An 18,953-nucleotide genomic window follows, 5' to 3' on the forward strand; every position below is an offset into this window, starting at 1 on the left:
ACTATATAAAAGCTCTAGTAAAACATATCATCTCTTTGGACATGAAGGTTATGTCACATGACAGGAATTTAAAGTAATTACATAAACACCCACACTAAAACAAAAGGGGGGAAAAAACAACATATAAAATTGTGTTCTTGTAGTTTTTGATTTGATATCTTTTTAATTCACATTATCAGTATAATTAGACGTATGAATTCCAGTTGACACTACTCAAATGAAACAAACTTTTCTTCTTCAAAAAGTAGAATATTAGAAGCAAAAACACTATAAATTCTACTAGTTCATTCAAGAATAATTTTTATTTTAACAATTTAATTAGGGAATCGTGCTCCATGTGCAACAGTCATACAAACTCACTCCATACAAACAGCCATTTTCTTGAAAAAGCACAACCTCTCTACTGAAACCCCCAACATGAAATCAAATGTACAATGAAATAAATCAAAGGATGTATAAATCGTTTATCTCCTAGGAACCCATGGCATAAGGACATCTGCATATTTCTTTGGCTCTGAAAGAAAGAAAGAAAGAAAGAAAAAAAAAGACAATTTAATATTTTTTATATAAGCTGTGTCCAAGGAGGGCTTTAGAGATAGCTGTCCTTGGCTGTGTCTTATAGTTGACAACGGATAATTCAAGGTTGTAAAAGCTGATTTTAATATAATTCCGTATTACTTCTTGGTCCCATCTCCATCTCTATAAATAAAAAAAATAAAACAAAGAAAAAACACAGGATGCTTAACCAGATTTGGGGTTCCAATTGCTCAGTTGGTAGAGCACGTGCCTCATATGCAAAGGCACCAAGATTGATCCCAAGTCAAAAAGTTTTTCTGACTTCACTGTTCAACCCACACTGATTGGGTAGCTAGATTTGTAAGATCTGGCAGAGAGTAGTTTGCGATAGACTAGTGTCCTACCGAAAGGATAGTAAGCAATTGTTTACAGAAGCCGAAATAAACTCCAGTTCAGTGGGCCTAATAACTCTTAAGGACTACTTCTTTTTTAAAACCAGATTGACGGATAACTTGATTTTTAATCGGTCCGGTCGACATCTAGATAGATATTCACCATCCGCACTATTTAGAAGGGTGAGGAAATAAATAATTTTTAATAAAAAGGATTTCATGTTGATACAATTTGGCCTATTCCCAGCGTTTCCAAGTTGAAAGCTACCATTTTTATGTCCGGGATTTAAACAAACATACAAACAAAAAACATACAAACAAACAAAAACCTGCATGCTTATATATTAATATTATTGTCATAAAATATAGTACTGAATCCTACTGTATAAATAAAAAGAAACCTTGCTATCCCACCCTTTGGTTTATGCCAGTCTTATTAATCGCCCATGCTTTGATAAGCACCCTACCACACTTTCATTAAACCACAAAGTTTGCGAGGATCTGAAACATGGATAGTACTTAGCAACAGACTGGCACCCTAAATTAAGGGTAACACATCATTATAGATGTTTGTTTCACTTTACAAAAACTGGGATACAAGTTACAAAATAATTGTTAAACTTTAACAATAAATAAGTCTTTTGCTATATTTTATCTATATCTATTTATCTATACTTGATGCTCACTTGCTCAGTATAACTTTTATTGACTTTGAAAGGATGCACAATCATATGAATGTCCTTTTTTTTTTCAAACAAATAATGAGTCTTACTCAATTTATTTATACATATTTCCTATATATCATCAGTGGTTGAATTAAGCTTGACTACTGACCCGCAACAGGAAAATCTTCAGGATGCAGGCGAATGTAGTCTTCCAAAATCAAAACCCTCGTTTTCCGTCTTTTCTCTATAAATTCTGAGGCCTTTTCTCCTCCATAATATCCCGCAGCAAGAGCAAGACCATGTCTCAACAAACCTGGAGATAAATAAGAAACATACAAGATGAAACTCATAAAATCAAAAACATGATTGATTTCAAATTTCATCATGTAAAAAGTATGGAAAAAGAAAACGGTTATGGCAGACATTTCAAATATTTAAGATAACTATACTTGTAACTTTGGCATATTAATATTAGTGATTTCTCTGAATCAAAAGGAAAAACATGTTAATATACCTCTGTATTGATTTATTTCCCTGTGACTTTGAAGATGGGAAATTAAACTGAAATCTGTTCACATACTTTGTTTAAAAAAACAACAATGCATGACATAAATGTAATCGACTGTCTTCAAACTGTCATCATGTGGTTGTGAGACTCAAGATTGTGTGTTTCTGTTCCGATGTCTGCCCTGGCTATGCTAAAACTCTAGATGCAGTTCATAGATCCAAGTTATTATTAACCTTTATCAACACTCATGGGTCTTTTAGGCCGACCCCAATGCAATTTTTTTTTAATACACTCTTAAAACTTTAAATATGATTCCAGCAACAACCATTGTTTATTCTGTCTTGTGCTTTTAAATTTTCACAAATTCTGCATTTTATAAGAACTTTTTTTTTTTACAAATCTATGAAATTTGCTAACTCATGTGTTTTTGTTTTTTTTTGACCTGGTAACTTACAGATAAATTTATCCCACTCGCCACTCTCTGACTCATTGACTTGCAAAGAGAGATTATGTACATACGTATTAGTTTACTTAACCACACAGTGTTATTCATTAGGGAATAAAGAGAGGAGTCGTGGTGACGTAAATTTTCTGACATGAGCAGTGACAGCATAGTCTTATTAGTTTCTGCGCAGCTTACAATCATGTGCCTATCTATTTAAATAATCATTTATCTCGACTGCAAGCATTGTATTTTGGCTTTTTTGGTGAGGGTTGAATTTTTTTCATGATCAACAAGTATGTTAAGAAACCAACATTGAGGGGAGAAGAGTGAAAAGTCAGAATTGGAATCAGACTTCAAGACTAACTCTTTTTTTTTATGGACAATCTTCTTCTGAATCTGGCACAGTGGTATCCAGTTTAAAGGTAAAAATTTATATTTATTTTAAAACTTTATTATCCATTTTATTTCATCACTAAAATGAAATTTAAAAATGTGGCTACATTTTTGGATGCTAGAAAGGATTCAGGTTACAGATTAAAAAAAAAAAACAAGTTGGCTCATTTTTAGTCTTTGAACACTTAACTCATCTGGTGTAAACAAAGCAAGATGGTGGCAGGGACCTCGCTCCTTTATCAAAGCCCAAAATTAGACAGTGAGAAGCGAGTGCTCAGGACCCCCAACAAACATTCATTATCAGTTCATGGAAGTGTCTAGAAACGGTCTCTCTAGCCAAAACAGGCCATTTTGGGTAGGGAGCTCAAGAATTTAGCTTCCAGGTGTAAAGCAGTATTTTCGTTCATGGAACTGTTCATGTTAAAGAGGCGAGCTTTTTTCCTCTATTTATTTATCACTTGTTTGTTTTTGTTGCTTGTCTTTTTTTTATATATATAAACCTTGTAATAATATTATCATACACCCCCCCCCCCCCCCACCCCCTAAAAAGTCAGAAGAGAGAATGCAAGTTATCAGCTGTCAAACTCAAAAATTAATTTAAGATTTCTTTTTTCTTTCCTTTTCTCTTTTACTTTTATGGATAGCTGGGTCTGTTAGATCTGGTGGACAGTACTTTGCGATAGAACTGGAGTTTATCCCAGTTTCTATAGTGTGAAACGGTTAATATCAATTGCTTGTCATCCTTTGGATAAGATGCTAGTCTGTCTAAAGTAATTTCTGCCAGATCTAACAGACCCAGTTACCTATTGCTGGCTAGACAGGGGGGATCAGCTTGTTTTTGTTGATGGTCCTGTTTCTTTGTTTTTCTTCGTTGTTTTTTTAGGCCTTGTAATAATATTATAGACCTGTAAATGAGCTCTATAAAAATTGACTGAAACTCTTCATAGTCGTAATTCTGAGCGAAAAAATCAAAATTTAATTTTAATTTTTCATACTGTTACTGTCCTCCAGGTAAATGTGGTCAATTTTGGCTTAGACGAAACAGTAAAATTTATCGCTCAGCGGCTCAGTTAAAATTGGCTACCATTGGGATCACGACAGGTTTGGAAAGTGAAAAAATAATTTCACGAAGGCTGTGTGAAAATACACTGGGATGTGTTCATACACGGCAATTCTAAAAAGCATCGCTTAGCCTTGGCAATATTATATTCATCATTAATCTAAACGGCCCATGAGCTATGCGTAGCACTGTGGAACATTTCTTATTAACTTTACGGTCATTCGACTACGATTCATGAATTCTGTCTTTATTCAATTCTTTCTTTCCTTTTTTAAAATATTTGAATTTCGAATTGACTGATTTCAGTTAATTGACTGAGAATTTACAGGTCTTATTATTATCATGCCCCCCCTACCTGGAGAAAGAGTTGTCCATCCAATACAAAAATCAGTAAGTTTTCTTTTTTCTTATCTTTTCTGTTTTTAAAATCCTTCAATTTTGGTTAAGGAGACTAAAACAGAACAATAAATAAAGAACAAAAATAAACAAAATTAAAAAAAAAAAATTTTTTAAATCAATTCCACAACATAAAGAGAAGTAGTCCTTCAGAGCCATAAATCTTGGTCATCTTAGCTAAAGCTAACCATTTTGGCCAGGGAGACCAAGCCAAAACAAAACAATAAATAAAAAACAAAACAAAACAAAATTTTAAAAATCCACTCCACAAAATAAAGAAACAGTTCCATAAATGAAAATATGATGGTCTAGAATATTATTATTAAAAAAGAGAATACTAAATTCATTTTTGTGTTGGACAACCGAAACTTGCAGTCTCTCTTCTGACAATTTGGTTTTTTTGGGAGTATCTACATACACAGTAACCAGGCATCTAACTTCAGGATATACGTACACGGTAACCGGGCACCTAGCCTCAGGATCTACGTAAGCGGTAACTCCGGTAACTGGTTTGCCGCAGCAATACAAGCAATGGATGGACCTCACTCTGTGTGTGTGTGTTATTTTTAAAAATCAAACAATACAATTTAACCCGTTAAAGGCGAGATTCAATCTTACTTCATCCAACACCAGATCTTAGTCTTAATGTTATCATTAAAAGACAAGCTATTTGATTATAGTTATAGCTTAATTGGTGGAAACAATATATTCCGCAATAACAATAGGGAGACTATTATCTAGATGAAAAAAAAAAAATCAGTGTTACTGTTAATGTTACGAGGTTAAAATTGCACACACTACATATAGTAAAGCACCTCTGTAACACCTCTTTGATGATCTACATCATCAGGCGACCCATTTTTTCTTTCATCTTCCCCAATGCCCCCCCCCCCCCTCCCCTTCTCCCTCTCTTGTCATAGTGTCATCCCTTTCCCTTCGCATCTCATGGTAAAACGAACACTTTCTGCTCGGATTGCAAATACACAATGTAGTCTAGGATTTGTATCTCACTAGGCCTAGGCTAATGGAGTAAAATCCAAGATATCAGGTAGTGGGTGTCTAATACCAAACCATAGATTCTCTGTTTGGCCAATTTAATCAGGCATTTGACCGTCTGGCAGCCCAGCTACTGCTTACGTTCTGCCTATAAGACACATATACACAAGGGGGGGGGGGGGGGGTTAGGAATGAGAGAAATCAAGTTCATAAGTTACTGTGCACCAAACTCAATGCCCCCTTCACCCCTCCCTCCCAAAGTACAAGGTTACCATGCTACCGCACACGGAGATCCTAAGGCTAGGTGCCCGGTTACTAGCGGCGGGCATTCGGAACATTTTCATGTTCCTGGTACGATTGTTCCTGGTCCGTAACCTGTTCCTGCTCCAAATTGGAGCGATTCGCGATTGTTCCAGTCGAAGAGTTTCGTATCAGTCATGTCCTAAGTAGTACGGCACATAGATAACACAGGTACATGTGCGTACTCGTGTTTGTGGTACCAACCATAGACAGACGTGAGGTTCAGACTGAGAGGGAGGAGGGAGGGACGTAGGCTGGTTTGCATGCTCTCTCTCTCTCTACACACACACATACACACATACAGTAACAGAAACATGACCAGGAACGTGTTACTGGTGTATATTCCGGGTTGAGCTATGTTCCAGGTGTTCCTGTTCTCGATAACCAAAACCCGTGCGGCACTACCGGTTACCGTGTACATAGACACTCCGTCTTTTTTTTTATTGGGAGGGGGGAAGGCATGATAGGTAATTATTACAATCAAGGCTTAGTTATTTAGTAGAAAAAAAACTATACAAAGAAAAAAATAAAAAAATAAAACAAGACTGGGTCTAGTCTATATAGCAGCAGCAAAAACAAACATATAAATTAATAAATAGTTTATTAAATAGGAAGTAAAAAATCTCGCCTCATCAACTAAATAACTGTAACAGTTCCATAAACGTTGGTTTTGTTGTTTTTTTTACTAATTACTTCTACTTACACATACATTTACACCAGTAAGCCAAAAACTTGTCCAGTCTCCCTAGCCAAAACTGGAAACTGGAAAGCTTGGCGGGCTAAGACTAGGGAGACCATAATCTTGTTGATTTTGGGAGAAACCAAATTCTTAGTCTCCCTAGCATCTACCTGAGGAGTTCGTCACACTACTTCTTTACTAACTAGAGGTCTACTTTTACTTTGTAATTGTAAGAAGTAAGAAGAATGTGAATCTGAATGAATGTAATGTTAAATGTCACAATGTGTAACTGTAACGAACCTGAAGAGCGAGGCATTTTTGAGAGCATGTTGTACATCATTGAGCCTCCAATAGTCATCATAATACCCACGGCATGATATCTATTAAGTCTAAATTGATCATATACAGGTAACTTTCGATTTATTGCTGGCCCTGACATTGTTGCAGAGTGGAAATCCGAGACAGAACAAAACAAAATCTCAGTATTTTTCTGTGACCTTTTGCACACATAAAGAAGGTACACAAAGTACATGGAGTTTTGATATTTCCATTTGAAACGAGTTTCACCAATACCTAGATCTAACTGCTTGAACTTGATTCCAACTTCCAAGTAAAATTCAAGTAATAATCGTTCTCGTTCATTGTGACTGTCACTACTGTCTCTTCCAGGAATAATTTCGAGACACAATAGGAAAAACGACTATTATTAGTCATGGTAATGTAAAATAAAGAAATCAAGGCATCATGAATCGATTATTTGGAGGTGGTAAAAATAAAGGACCTTCTGCCACAAATCTCCAGGCACAAAAGTCGAAACAAGTTGAAAGTCTAAGGAAGGTTGGGTAAGTAGTATTGAATTGAATTGAATTGTCACGAATTGCAAGTCAAGAGTAGAAGAGTCCGTCCGGGGTGAATGAGTGAATGTAAAAATGATGTGTCCCTCCGTCTTTTCCTCAGGGTCTCAGTTCAACAAATCGTAATACAATTACATTATGAACGTGGGTATTTTGTTTTACTATCATCTTAACCAACTCAAACCCGGGGCGAAAATGAAGAAATAGAAGTAGAAGGTAGAAAATTGTTCTCTCACCCGGGGGCGGGGTGAGAATGGCCCAATGGACGGCTTGGTTCGGTCACTCAGGTTGAGGAGAATCGTGATTTGATTATTATTTAATAATTTTATATTTTAAAAAATCAATAACAATTTTTCTTAGTCTTTTTTATTTTTATTTTTATCTGTTTATCAACCTCAAACCCCGATTATTAAGGGAGTCAAAGTCAATAGTAATGTTTGGCTTTGTGTGAGGTTCTATTTGGCCACTTTTGAGGTTAAAATTGGCTATCACTTCAGTTCTCACCTCACCCTGTCTAGCAGGGATGCCAGGTCAGATTATTGTGGGGAAGATTTTATGTAACTGATTATTGTGATAGGTTTTTGTTGTTGTTGCTGTGTTTTGTCATGACAAGACTGTCAGTGTCTCGATCGAGCTGTTGTGAGTAATCTTCATGTTGTGTTCGTTCACTGTCTCCCGCGTAAACGTGACGTCATCATTTCTACCCTTTAAAAGCTCGCGACACCTTTCATTCTTTCTCTTGACCACAGCCTTATTCAAAGCAGACATACTATTCGCCTTTCGTTGAATCTTCCCACAGATCCGATCCGCCATACATTTGGTATGTTATAAGAATCAGGCTAGACCGGGACGATTCCCGAAGTGCTCTAGAGCATTTTTTAACCGCCCATATATGTCCTCTACATATATGGAGAACGCCCACTTCGGTGGAGACTTTTTCTGAACTTTTTCCTTATTTTTTACATCGTGAACGAGATTGGGAAATCCGTTCACGACAATTGGCGCTGCGACTAATTTCCGAACCCTGCCATTTTTAAAGTGTATGGTAGCACTCAGTGCACGGGAATTGACTTCTTCAAGGTAAAGAGTTCTTGTAAACAAATCAGAATTATGAATCTAAAAACTTGTTTCATCTGATTGTGTTGTAAGTATAGCGCCTTGAATTGAGTTCCCCTGGTTTAGTTGTGTTTTTTCATTGCTTAAACCAGGGAGGAAAGCCGTTTATAGGGGTCGGCAATTATTTTTGAACTGGCGAAATTACGATCTCAGCTCAGCTCAATTTTTTCATCGAGACTTCGAGCTCAACTTTCGTTTATTTTTGCCAATAATATTGTGCAATTGTGACTTCTATTCAACAAAATGGAGCAAAATTGGTGAGTACAATTAAATAATTTTACTTGAAAGTGCATGAGGGCTTAATCAATTCACTTCAAAGAATTAGCTTGGTGAACCATTATTGGGGTCATGGTTTTCACTCCCACACTGATGTCTCAACAAAGATTGGAATTCAACCTGCATGTGAGCTAAATTATTTGCAAGTCTATTTAAATACTTTCCAATATTTGACATCAACAATACTATTTCTGTGAATAATATACAAATAATTGGCGCCAAGATTGTTGCTTAACAATCTCACTGTGCTTTTCTAAACAAAAGGTAACAGTAACAGTTAGTATCATCTGCCTTTATTTAGATGATCAAAGTCAAAGCTTAGGCAGCCATGTAAAAGTGTTTCTACTCACCAAACATAGAAACTATTTTCCAGCTTTACACGCTCCTAAACCCCCTATATATTGGATGTTTCTCTGAACTCTTTACATCCAGACTCTGTAAACATATCCACTTGCCTTAGACACCTGGTCAGTGTCTAAATTGGATAAGAACCACCTCTAACTCTAACCCAGTGATTAAACAGTGAAAATAGTGAAATCTATCAGCTGTGGTGTAGGTGTTGTATACAAGTGAGAAGGGATCTGAGAGTATTCCAAGTTTACAGACTTTATCATTGCTTTAATTGATTTGCATCAACTGGTCTGTCATTTTAACTGAAATAAATATCATATTTCAGTTTAATCCAAAATGGATGCAAAGATAATGATTAATGTCATTACTGCTAAGGACCTTTTAAGGTCATCTCGTATAAGCAAGCCTTTGGCTAGAACTCTGCTTGACATTCGAGCACGTAACGGTTTACTCACTAAGGAGGATGTGATAGATAAGATCAGTAATGGTGACATGTTAGAACTTTTTGATTTTTCGGTTTCCGAATCGTGCATTTTTGAGAAACCAGGTGAACATGCCCCTGGTACCTCTCGCGACAGTTCCCCAAATAAAATGGATTCGAATGATAATGCGTCTGGTGCTGGAGACAGACGAAGGGGACTGTCTGCACAGCAGACCCCAACTAAAGCTGCAGGTTCGTATCCTGAACATGACGCTACTAGCAATCCTCAAGAAGGTGCTAGTAATGTTGCGAACCCGACATTTTGTAACAATGCGAAACGCACCATTCGTAATGCGTGGCACGATCAGCCTACCGAAAACCATTACCCAACATCCTTTTTGGCATCCGACCGGGAGCGGGTTCTTTTCGTTCATGAAGCTAAATGTTGTCAAAATTACATGGACAAGGTGCCTTATTCTGAATGTCCTGAATCTATAACTCACACATTGGACCCATCCTCTCAAGATTTCTCAAACAAGGGTCTCACATCAATGGGCCCGCAAAGAGAGGATTGTGGATATGCGAGAGACAAAGTAAGGCGAACCCGCCGGCTACCACGGAGAACACCATCTATGAGAAGAACCTTAGAACAGGAGGATGCTCTAATTGAGGCAGGCATGCACAGGGAAAGACGAGGATGGAGGGATGAGACTAGTTACATGCATTCCTACGAGGCCCCACCTGCGGATCGCAATTCCACGGATCATGGAGACATGAGCAGTGGAGGCCCACTTATGCCACCCCCGTCCAAGGTACAGCTGCCTAAATCTATCTCTTTCAATGGGACAAAAAGATGGGATACGTTTGAATATAATTTTCAGAACTTTCTGAATTATCATAATATTCAACATCTCCGTGACCAACTATTTTTCCTGGGCCTAGCCCTGGAAGGAAAAGCAGCGGATTATCTTCACGGATCCATCAGTCGATAGTCTTTACAGACATACGAGATGCATATGACACCCTGAGAAATTGATTTGGTGGTCAGCAGCTACAACATGCAACTCTGATACAATTCAACAGCACTACGCAGGCTGAAAAAGAAGATGTCTTAGACTATGTTGACAAGCTATGGGAGTTGGCACTGCAGGCATTTCCTGGACAGTCCCCCCGCAATTTAGAGTCCCAAGTGGTAGCCCATTTTATAACAGGACTATATGACGTGAAGGCAGCCCAATATATTGCATGTCAGGAGTGCACCATGATGGACCAAACCCTGAGAACATATAAGCTTTTTAAAAATTCTCAGCAAGTTGGTTGGCGTGCACGAAAGGATAGACCAAGTACCAGCAACACCGTGCGGTTCAGAGAGCCCTCTATCCAAGCGGTGAATGTGTATGATGAAGAATCTGGGTCAGAATCTGAGGAATTGGAAGACTACAGCCAAATTAGAGCAGTGACTCGCAACACGAGCATTAAGACAGCTGGTGTACAGCAGAAGACTGAGATGAGTGTTGAGGCAATGTTCAAAAAGATGTTATCAATGCATGAACAAACCCAAAGTAAATTAGACACTCTCATTACACTCCAAAGTCAAGTCTTGGAGGTTATGCAAAGAGGCGCTCGACATGCCCAGCCAAGATCCCGCTCCAATTCCCCATCATCAAGTGCCTGTTTTTCATGTGGAGGTCAAGACCACTATGCTAGAGACTGCTCCATGAAAGGTCGCCCAAAGGAAGACAAGGCGCCAAACGAGCAGGGATCAGTTTGAGCCCGGAATTGATCCCAGTTCAAGCAAGGGCAATTAAAGAGGACCCAGTTTTTGAGGCACAACACAGATATAAGACTATGAGCAATTTGTGTCCCTATTCTTCTGACTGTACTAATTTTATGAAACATGAAGAAACTAAGGAAAACCTTGCCCAGCAGACCAACAACGGAAGCCAATGAATATCGGTCTAGCCAAGATCCAGAACAGATTGTAAAACCTTATTTTGAGGAAGAATGTATCTGTATTGCAAGGTTACAGTCAGAATCTGCCCTTAAAGTACAATGTACAATTGAAAACGTCCCTGTACAAGCAGTGGTGGATACCACAGCAGATGTTACCATCATCTCTGAAAACACCCATAATAAAATCCTACCCACCCCCACTTGTACGAAGTCCATGAAGATGTTTGCAGCAGGTAAAGATCAAAGCTTCTCTGCAAAATTAGTGGGACCACTACACTTGCGATTGGGAGAGATTCATCTGCTAACTCATATCTATGTTGCTCCCATTTTCGACCCAATGCTATTAGGAATAGACCTGCTGAGGAAATTAAGGGCAAAGATTGATGTGGAAAAACAACAATTATTTTGTCAAAATCAAATTATTCCTCTTGCAACAAATTCAACTGAAAATGTAAGTCCCAAGTGTGACATGGCACAAACAGGTTTACCAGTGGATGATGGAAACCGAACAGCTATCAAGATTGCCATTCCCCACAAATTGATCATACCAGCCCAGTCAGAAGTAATCACTAATGTTGAGTTAGACTATCTGCCCAATTCACCATTTATGTACCTGGAACCATATAGAAATCTGCCAATTTCTGTGGGCCATACCCTGCATGTAACCAAACCAGTTGTTACAGTGTGCTTGATCAACACAGGTGATGAATGCTTCCTCAAAAAAAAAAAATAAAAAAGGGGACGGAAATAGGACAACTGCTTCCCCTGGAAGCAAGAGATATAATTGAGGATGACGAAGATGACTGGCTGAATTTAACAGAAGTGGACGAACTCAGCAACCCCACGACAAAAACGGAGGGGGAATGCTCCATATCAAGCACTTCCTGCCAGCCGATCCAACTACCAGACAAACTTATAGATCTCTGGCAGAGAGTGACGTCCATTCTGGGAGATGAGAGACTAGGTAAAGTTGAACAATTGCTGTGGGAATATCAAGCAATACAACACCACATTGATACAGGAGATGCAAAGCCAATTAAACTAGGCTTGCGACGTACCCCCGTTCACTTTACCAAAGAAGAAGATGAAATGTTAGACAAGATGCTTAAAGCAGGGGTAATACAACCCTCAACCTGGAGCTGGGCTGCTGCAATGGCACTATTGGTACGGAAGACAGATCTGTTTGTGCATCCAATTTGGCTTATTGGTAGATCCCCAGTTCATGAAGATTTCTAGCACAAAGCAGCTTTCCGTACATACCAAGGACGCTTGAGTTTAATAAACTCCCCTTGAACTGTTCAATAACCCTAGGACATATTCTAGAATAATCAAGTGCTGAGAGGGTTAAACCAGAAAAGGATACTAGCCTTCCTCGATGATACCCTTGTCCTTGGAAAATATTTTGACGATCATCTTTCAAACTTAAAACATCTCAGCTCCATGCCCAACAGACAAGACTGGTGGACACTGCACAATAATATATTATACAATAAGCCAGAATCTCTTCTTACTTCACAATGACCACTTTGGACGAATGAAGTGATGGAGAATAAACCTGCTGAAATTGCCACTTCAAGAGATTTTGAAATTGTGTGTAAGCATATCCAGTACATGACATCAAGAAGCATGAAAGAGCAAAGAGAGTGAGATCACAAGTCATATATATCTTCTTGCCACCCTCCAGTGATGTCAATGTGTTACTTAAGGCTGCTTACTGTGGTTAAAATATAAAAGTAAATATGAGAGGCCAGGACCTAACAACTCTAATCCATTTGGGATACCCACGACATAAGTTGAGAATGGCATTCTATGACCCTCAACAAAGATGCAAAATAACTCTCACAAATCAGATCACTTCAATCACCACCACAGTGTAAGTAATGACATGAGCAGCAGTTAAGAATTCTTATTCAGGTCAATTATTTCCTTGATAAAGATTTCAAATCAAGGAATAAACTAGACATGGCATGGGTAGCCTCCTTAAAGGCACACGACCTGAACCACCGCTCTCTGACGAAAGAAAAAAAAAATGGTGACATTATGAAGCTACATACCTAGGAAGAATATGTATTACTAATTGCTTCCATCATCTGTAGTGCAGTCAATGATAGATAGATTTTACAACAAAGGATGTGAGCTTATGCCTAAACCCATAAAGGAAGAGGGGTAATTATTGGCGAAATGTTAAAAATTATGTTTAAAGCAAGCTCACAAGACTGCTAGGAAACCATTGAAGACAGAGTTGAATAGATGAAATTCGACTATGGAATTAGAAGAGGCAACAAAGTGCACTTCGAAGACAGAAAAAAAAAAAATAATAATAATAATTATAATAATTTATAACTGAATGCAATCCTGATCAGTCCTGCCAGCATCATTGCAGATTTCGCCTTCGGTGCAGTGTTATGTGTAAAAAACAGACACAAACTTTAAGAAGAAAGGTCAATCAAGAAGCCTCTAACTCTGTCATGACTCATATCTGTTGCTATGTACAAAAAGACAAACCCCAGACCATGGAAAGAAACAAGAAAGTATGTATGACTGTCTGGAGCAACATCACAGTCTGTATCAACTGAGCAGAATAGCAACGAGTCGATGCCACACTGTCAACATGGCAGTGACAGTGATGAAGGGGTTCAATTCCAAAGAAAATGCCAGAGAAGCTCAGCCGGATGATACTAGACTGGAACCAAAGGCTGAAGGAGAAGGGGTAGAGGTGACACTTTCACCTCCCCATCAAAGGGTAGAGGTTTCACCTCCCCACTAAGAAACTTCTCACATCATGATGACTCAAGGGCACAAGGGACTACTAGAGACACCAGGAGCAGACACCATGCACAGGGAGCCTGATGATACCCCAAGCAATCACAGGTTTGATGAAAGCTAAAAAAGTGCCCTGAACCCAAGACCTGATGATACCAGGGTTGGAACCCCTCGGACTCACAGGCTTGATGATACCTGGTGTAAGCCCCCCTGAACCCAGAGACCTGATGATACCAGGGATGGTACCCCTCGGAATCACAGGCGAAGAAGGGGAGAGAGCTACCCAGAGGCCCATCTGATAATGGCTCTAGAACCCGACCCAACCTGATGGAACCAGAATAAGCCAAGATGTGAGAAAGAGCCCATGAGGGTACCACGACGACCATGTGGTACCCCTATGAACTGATAACATGAACAAATGGGTGATCACCTCAAGCAGGCGAGGGAGGGAATTATGCATGTACATCAGAAGGTATTTTACTACCTCGATCAGGTGAGTCAGAAGCATAAGCTTTAAAAATGATGATGGTTACCACCTTGTGACAGGACCTGTATTATAGGAATTAACATGAATTGGTAACTGACATGGTTCCAACCGTGCTTGTTTTATTTCTGACATTATCCCTGGTGATTGTCATCCTGTCTATTAATTAATAAAGAGATTCCCTGGCCTGCTAGCAATAATGTAAATACTAAATAAGCTCTATTTTCAGCTGCATTGTTTTAAAGAAAAAAAAATGGGATATATATATCCAGCCATTTACAAGTGCAGCAAACAACCACTGATATTGCCTTACAATTTTGATTGCTTATATCCCCAATGAAATTTAAAATATTATATCCCTCCTAACAAGTTATCTTTTATTAATTTTGGTCCAACTTTCATAAGTACTATGTTCTGATATAGATATTTTAAGTAATGTTTTGGGACCAGACAAACTTATGCAAACATGAGATCTTCCCACTTTTCATCTATATCGGGTATAACTTCAGGAGGGAAAGCATTTTAGGAGGGGGAGGAATGTGGGGAAGATTTTATGTAACTGATTATTGTGATAGGTTTTTGTTGTTGTTGTTGTAAGTGTTTTGTCATGACAGGACTGTCAGTGTCTCGATCGAGCTGTTGTGAGTAATCTTCATGTTGTGTTCGTTCACTGTCTCCCGCGTAAACGTGACGTCATCATTTCTACCCTTTAAAAGCTCGCGACACCTTTCATTCTTTCTCTTGACCACAGCCTTCTTCTAAGCAGACATACTATCTTTGCCTATCGTAGCATCTCCGAAGATCCGATCTGCCATACTTTTGGTATGTTATAAGAATCAGGCTAGACCGGGACGATTCCCGAGGTGTTCTAGAGCATTTTTTAACCGCCCATATATGTCCTCTACATATATGGAGAACGCCCACTTCGGTGGAGACTTTTTCTGAACTTTTTCCTTATTTTTTACATCGTGAACGAGATTGGGAAATCCGTTCACGACATTATTCACTGTGCTATATTTTACAACTTTTAACAACTACCGTGTACATCGATCTATTTATAATACTAATTTTGTGAACAGACTCAGAGGGGGTAGACGAAAACAACGCCCTATAACCACCGTCATTGGTCATCGGCCAACCCCACGCCCGCTCCCCCTACGACCTCGATCCTCGCTTCAATTTATCAACACTCGTCCCCCATCCAATCTAATCACTTCAATGAGTAATCCTCACCGTTCCTTGTCAAATGTCAACACTGTCCGTGACAGTCAGTATGAAATTAACGACCACCATGACAACAACTCGCAGCAACAGCACCGTCTTGAGCAACAACAACAACAACAACAACCTGCACGTAGTGATCATACCAGTTTAAAAATTGGATTACTAAATGTTAGATCGTGTCGTAATAAAACTCAAGACATAATCGACATTATTGAAGATCATAAAATTAATATTTTTGTCATCTTGGAAACATGGCTTAATCATTCATATGATGATCCAATTATGAAAGCAATTACACCCGAAGGCTTTTGTATTAAATCATTTCCACGCATTGGGAGGAAAGGAGGTGGTATTGCAATTATTTACAACTTGTCACTCTTTGACAAGATATCATTTCACCATGATAATTTTAGAAGTTTTGAATACGCTGGATTTGCCATTCATGAAAATAATTTTAAAAAGTCGTTTCACTGTGTCTACCGCCCACCACCAAGCCAACAAAACAAAATATCAACAATTGATTTTTTATCTGAGTTCGGAGAATTTATGTCTATGCAATCCATTAACAAAAAGCATAATATTTTTATGGGTGATTTTAACATTGATTATTTCGGAAACAAAAATGAATCGAAAGTATTTCGGGAGATTATTGACACAAACAACTATATTCAACTTGTAAGCGGTCCTACAAACAACCATGGCCACACAATAGATCATGTCATTACAGACATTGAACATTCTCTCTCTTCACCTGTCTCAAATATTGATAAATTAATCTCTGACCATCATTTAATTGTGTTTTGCGTTTTATTTCCAATGAAGCACGAAGTAAAAAAGATGATAACATCTCGTAATTTGAAGAATATAAACATGAACATTTTTAAACAAGACCTTGACCATAACATTAAAAATAAACATGATGCGAATGGTCTCCACGAGTCAATTGTTGGTACGGTGGACAAGCATGCTCCCTTAACAACTAGAGCAGTAAAAGTGAGACGTCAAGCACCCTGGTATAATACCGAAATAAAATTGAATGGATTAGCCAGGAGGCGGGCAGAAAGAAAATGGCTCAAGTCCAGAGATGCTGTCGATAAGAAGCGATACATCGCGGCTAGAAATGATGCAAAAGCCGTCAATTTCAGGGCCAAAAAGAAATTCTATGAAGAAAGCCTCAAAAACGTGGGACGTTCGAGACAATTCTTTGCCTTGACCAAGGAACTGCTGGGACAACAGACGCAACCAGCTCTCCCATCTTTAATCGATCGTGCATATCAACCAACTCGCTTTGGTCAATATTTTAAAGAAAAAACGGATACCATCAGGAAGGAACTCTCATCTGAATCGATCCCTACAACATTTGACAAGTTTCATGGTGATTCGTTAACACATTTTTCAAAGATTACTGAAGCTGACTTACGTGATTGCATTATGTCGTCTCCAACTAAAAGTTGTGATTTAGACCCCTTAAATACTGCCATTTTAAAAAAATGCATTGATGTAATTTTAACACCATTTACATGTATTGTTAATAATTCGTTGCAGTCAGGTGCTGTACCAGACATTTACAAAGTTGCTCATGTCAAACCCCTTTTGAAAAAACCTGATCTCGATAAAGAGAACTTAAAAAACTATCGCCCTGTCTCTAATCTTCCTTTTCTCTCTAAGATCTTAGAAAAGCTTGTTTTGAAACAATTACTGTCTCATCTTAAAAATAATTGTCTTGAAGAAAAATTTCAGTCTGCTTATAGGCAACATCATTCGACGGAAACCGCACTTGTTAGGGTTGTTAATGATCTCCTCTCTGTTATAGACAATGGTTCATGTTCTTTGCTGAATTTGCTTGACCTATCGTCTGCTTTTGATACTATTGATCACAATCTTCTTCTCAAACGTCTTGAAATTACTTATGGCGTGTCTGGTGCAGCGCTTGATTGGTTTAGGTCATATTTGTTTAATCGTAAACAGATTATTACGGTGGATGAATATAGATCGGAGGAAATCTTTCTTGATTGTGGGGTTCCCAGGGTTCAGTACTTGGACCCGTTCTTTTTGTTTTGTACGTTGGCCCTCTGTCTAAAATCATCAGAAGTTTTGGTCTGTCTTACCATCAATACGCTGATGATACGCAATTGTACTGCGTTTCCAATATGAGAAATTTACAAGAAGTATCAGCCAATAGTAAAAATTGTATCCAAAGTGTTAAGAAATGGATGAATGAGAACAGACTGAAACTGAATGATGATAAGACGGAGGTGCTGTATGTGGGGAACAGGAAGTGGAAAAGTGAAACAGATTTGAAGTTGGGGGATGCCTCTATTCAAATTGTTGACAAAGTGAAAAACCTTGGCACATTCTTAGACTCTGGACTGTCGATGGAGCATCAGGTTAATAATTTGGTTAGATCTCTCTTTTTCCAACTAAAAAAGATTGCTTCCATTAGACGGTTCATATCTGAGGATGTGACCAAGCACCTGGTTGTGTCCCTCGTACTATCGAAATTGGATTATTGTAATGCTCTGTTGTTTGGCGTTTCGCAATACAATCTGAAACGTCTTCAGATTGTCCAAAACAGCGCTGCCAGACTAGTATTTATGAAGCGTAGGTGCGACTCTGCCGGACCTCTACTTCATGACCTGCATTGGCTGCCTGTTGAGAAAAGAATTAAATTCAAAGCTTGTGTTTTAGTGTATCGTTGTCTTGAAGGTACTGCCCCTTCCTACCTTTCAGAACTAATTGAAAGATATTCAAAACCCCGCCCCTTACGTTCGGCCAGTGGTTCCACAAAACTAGTTGTCCCTCGAATTCGGAAAAATGCTGGAATGAGATCCTTTTCTCATTTCGGACCCTCTATTTGGAACGCCTTACCGCAGAGCATTCGTGAAAAAGAATCTTTGTCTATTTTTAAACGTTCGCTTAAAACATATTTGTTTCGATTTTAGTAGATGGTATGAGAAGCAAGATAGGTTTGGTTTGTGTTGTGTGTTGTGTTGTGTGTGTGTATGTGTGTGTGTGTGTGTGCTTGTGTGTGTGAATGAGTATGTTTCAGCCAAAGTAATTTGTAATTTAAGCGCTTAGAGTCTGGTGTCTCGGAGTTATAGCGCTATATAAGTTTTCAGCATTATTACTATTATTATTTTAATTTGGATTTTTGTATTATT

At 38.4% G+C, this 18,953-nt stretch overlaps 2 protein-coding genes across 2 annotated transcripts in view; one reads left to right on the forward strand and one right to left on the reverse strand.

The window, feature by feature from the left end:
* Positions 1-283: 283 nt before the first annotated feature.
* LOC144970533 (uncharacterized) lies at positions 284-6,897 on the reverse strand. The gene is made up of 3 exons (XM_078910275.1): positions 6,651-6,897; positions 1,743-1,886; positions 284-514 (listed from the first exon to the last, which is right to left on the reverse strand). Exons 1-3 carry the CDS (start codon positions 6,880-6,882, stop codon positions 465-467), a joined length of 426 nt encoding a protein of 141 aa, XP_078766401.1. The 5' UTR covers positions 6,883-6,897; the 3' UTR covers positions 284-464.
* A 61-nt stretch (positions 6,898-6,958) lies between these two features.
* The window catches only part of LOC144970532 (vacuolar protein sorting-associated protein 37A-like), a 28,990-nt gene continuing 16,995 nt past the window's right edge, over positions 6,959-18,953 (forward strand). The window contains exon 1 of the mRNA XM_078910274.1: positions 6,959-7,192. Within this exon, the coding sequence (XP_078766400.1) occupies positions 7,095-7,192 (98 nt within the window). The 5' untranslated portion in view covers positions 6,959-7,094. The remainder of the gene's footprint in view (positions 7,193-18,953) is intronic.

The sequence above is a fragment of the Berghia stephanieae genome, chromosome 4 (assembly GCF_034508935.2).
Source record: "Berghia stephanieae isolate SIO BIC M18660-M18661 chromosome 4, UCSD_Bste_1.3, whole genome shotgun sequence".
In the NCBI taxonomy this organism is placed as follows: Eukaryota; Metazoa; Mollusca; class Gastropoda; order Nudibranchia; family Aeolidiidae; genus Berghia; species Berghia stephanieae.

Excerpts from the sequence above, each read along its gene's own strand:
- LOC144970533 (XM_078910275.1), bottom strand. The coding sequence starts at position 6,882 with ATGTACTTTGTGTACCTTCTTTATGTGTGCAAAAGGTCACAGAAAAAT. Across the intron at positions 1,887-6,650 it reads AAAAATGCCTCGCTCTTCAG|GTTTGTTGAGACATGGTCTT; the intron begins GTTCGTTACAGT and ends ATTTATCTCCAG. Across the intron at positions 515-1,742 it reads TGAAGATTTTCCTGTTGCGG|AGCCAAAGAAATATGCAGAT; the intron begins GTCAGTAGTCAA and ends TCTTTCTTTCAG.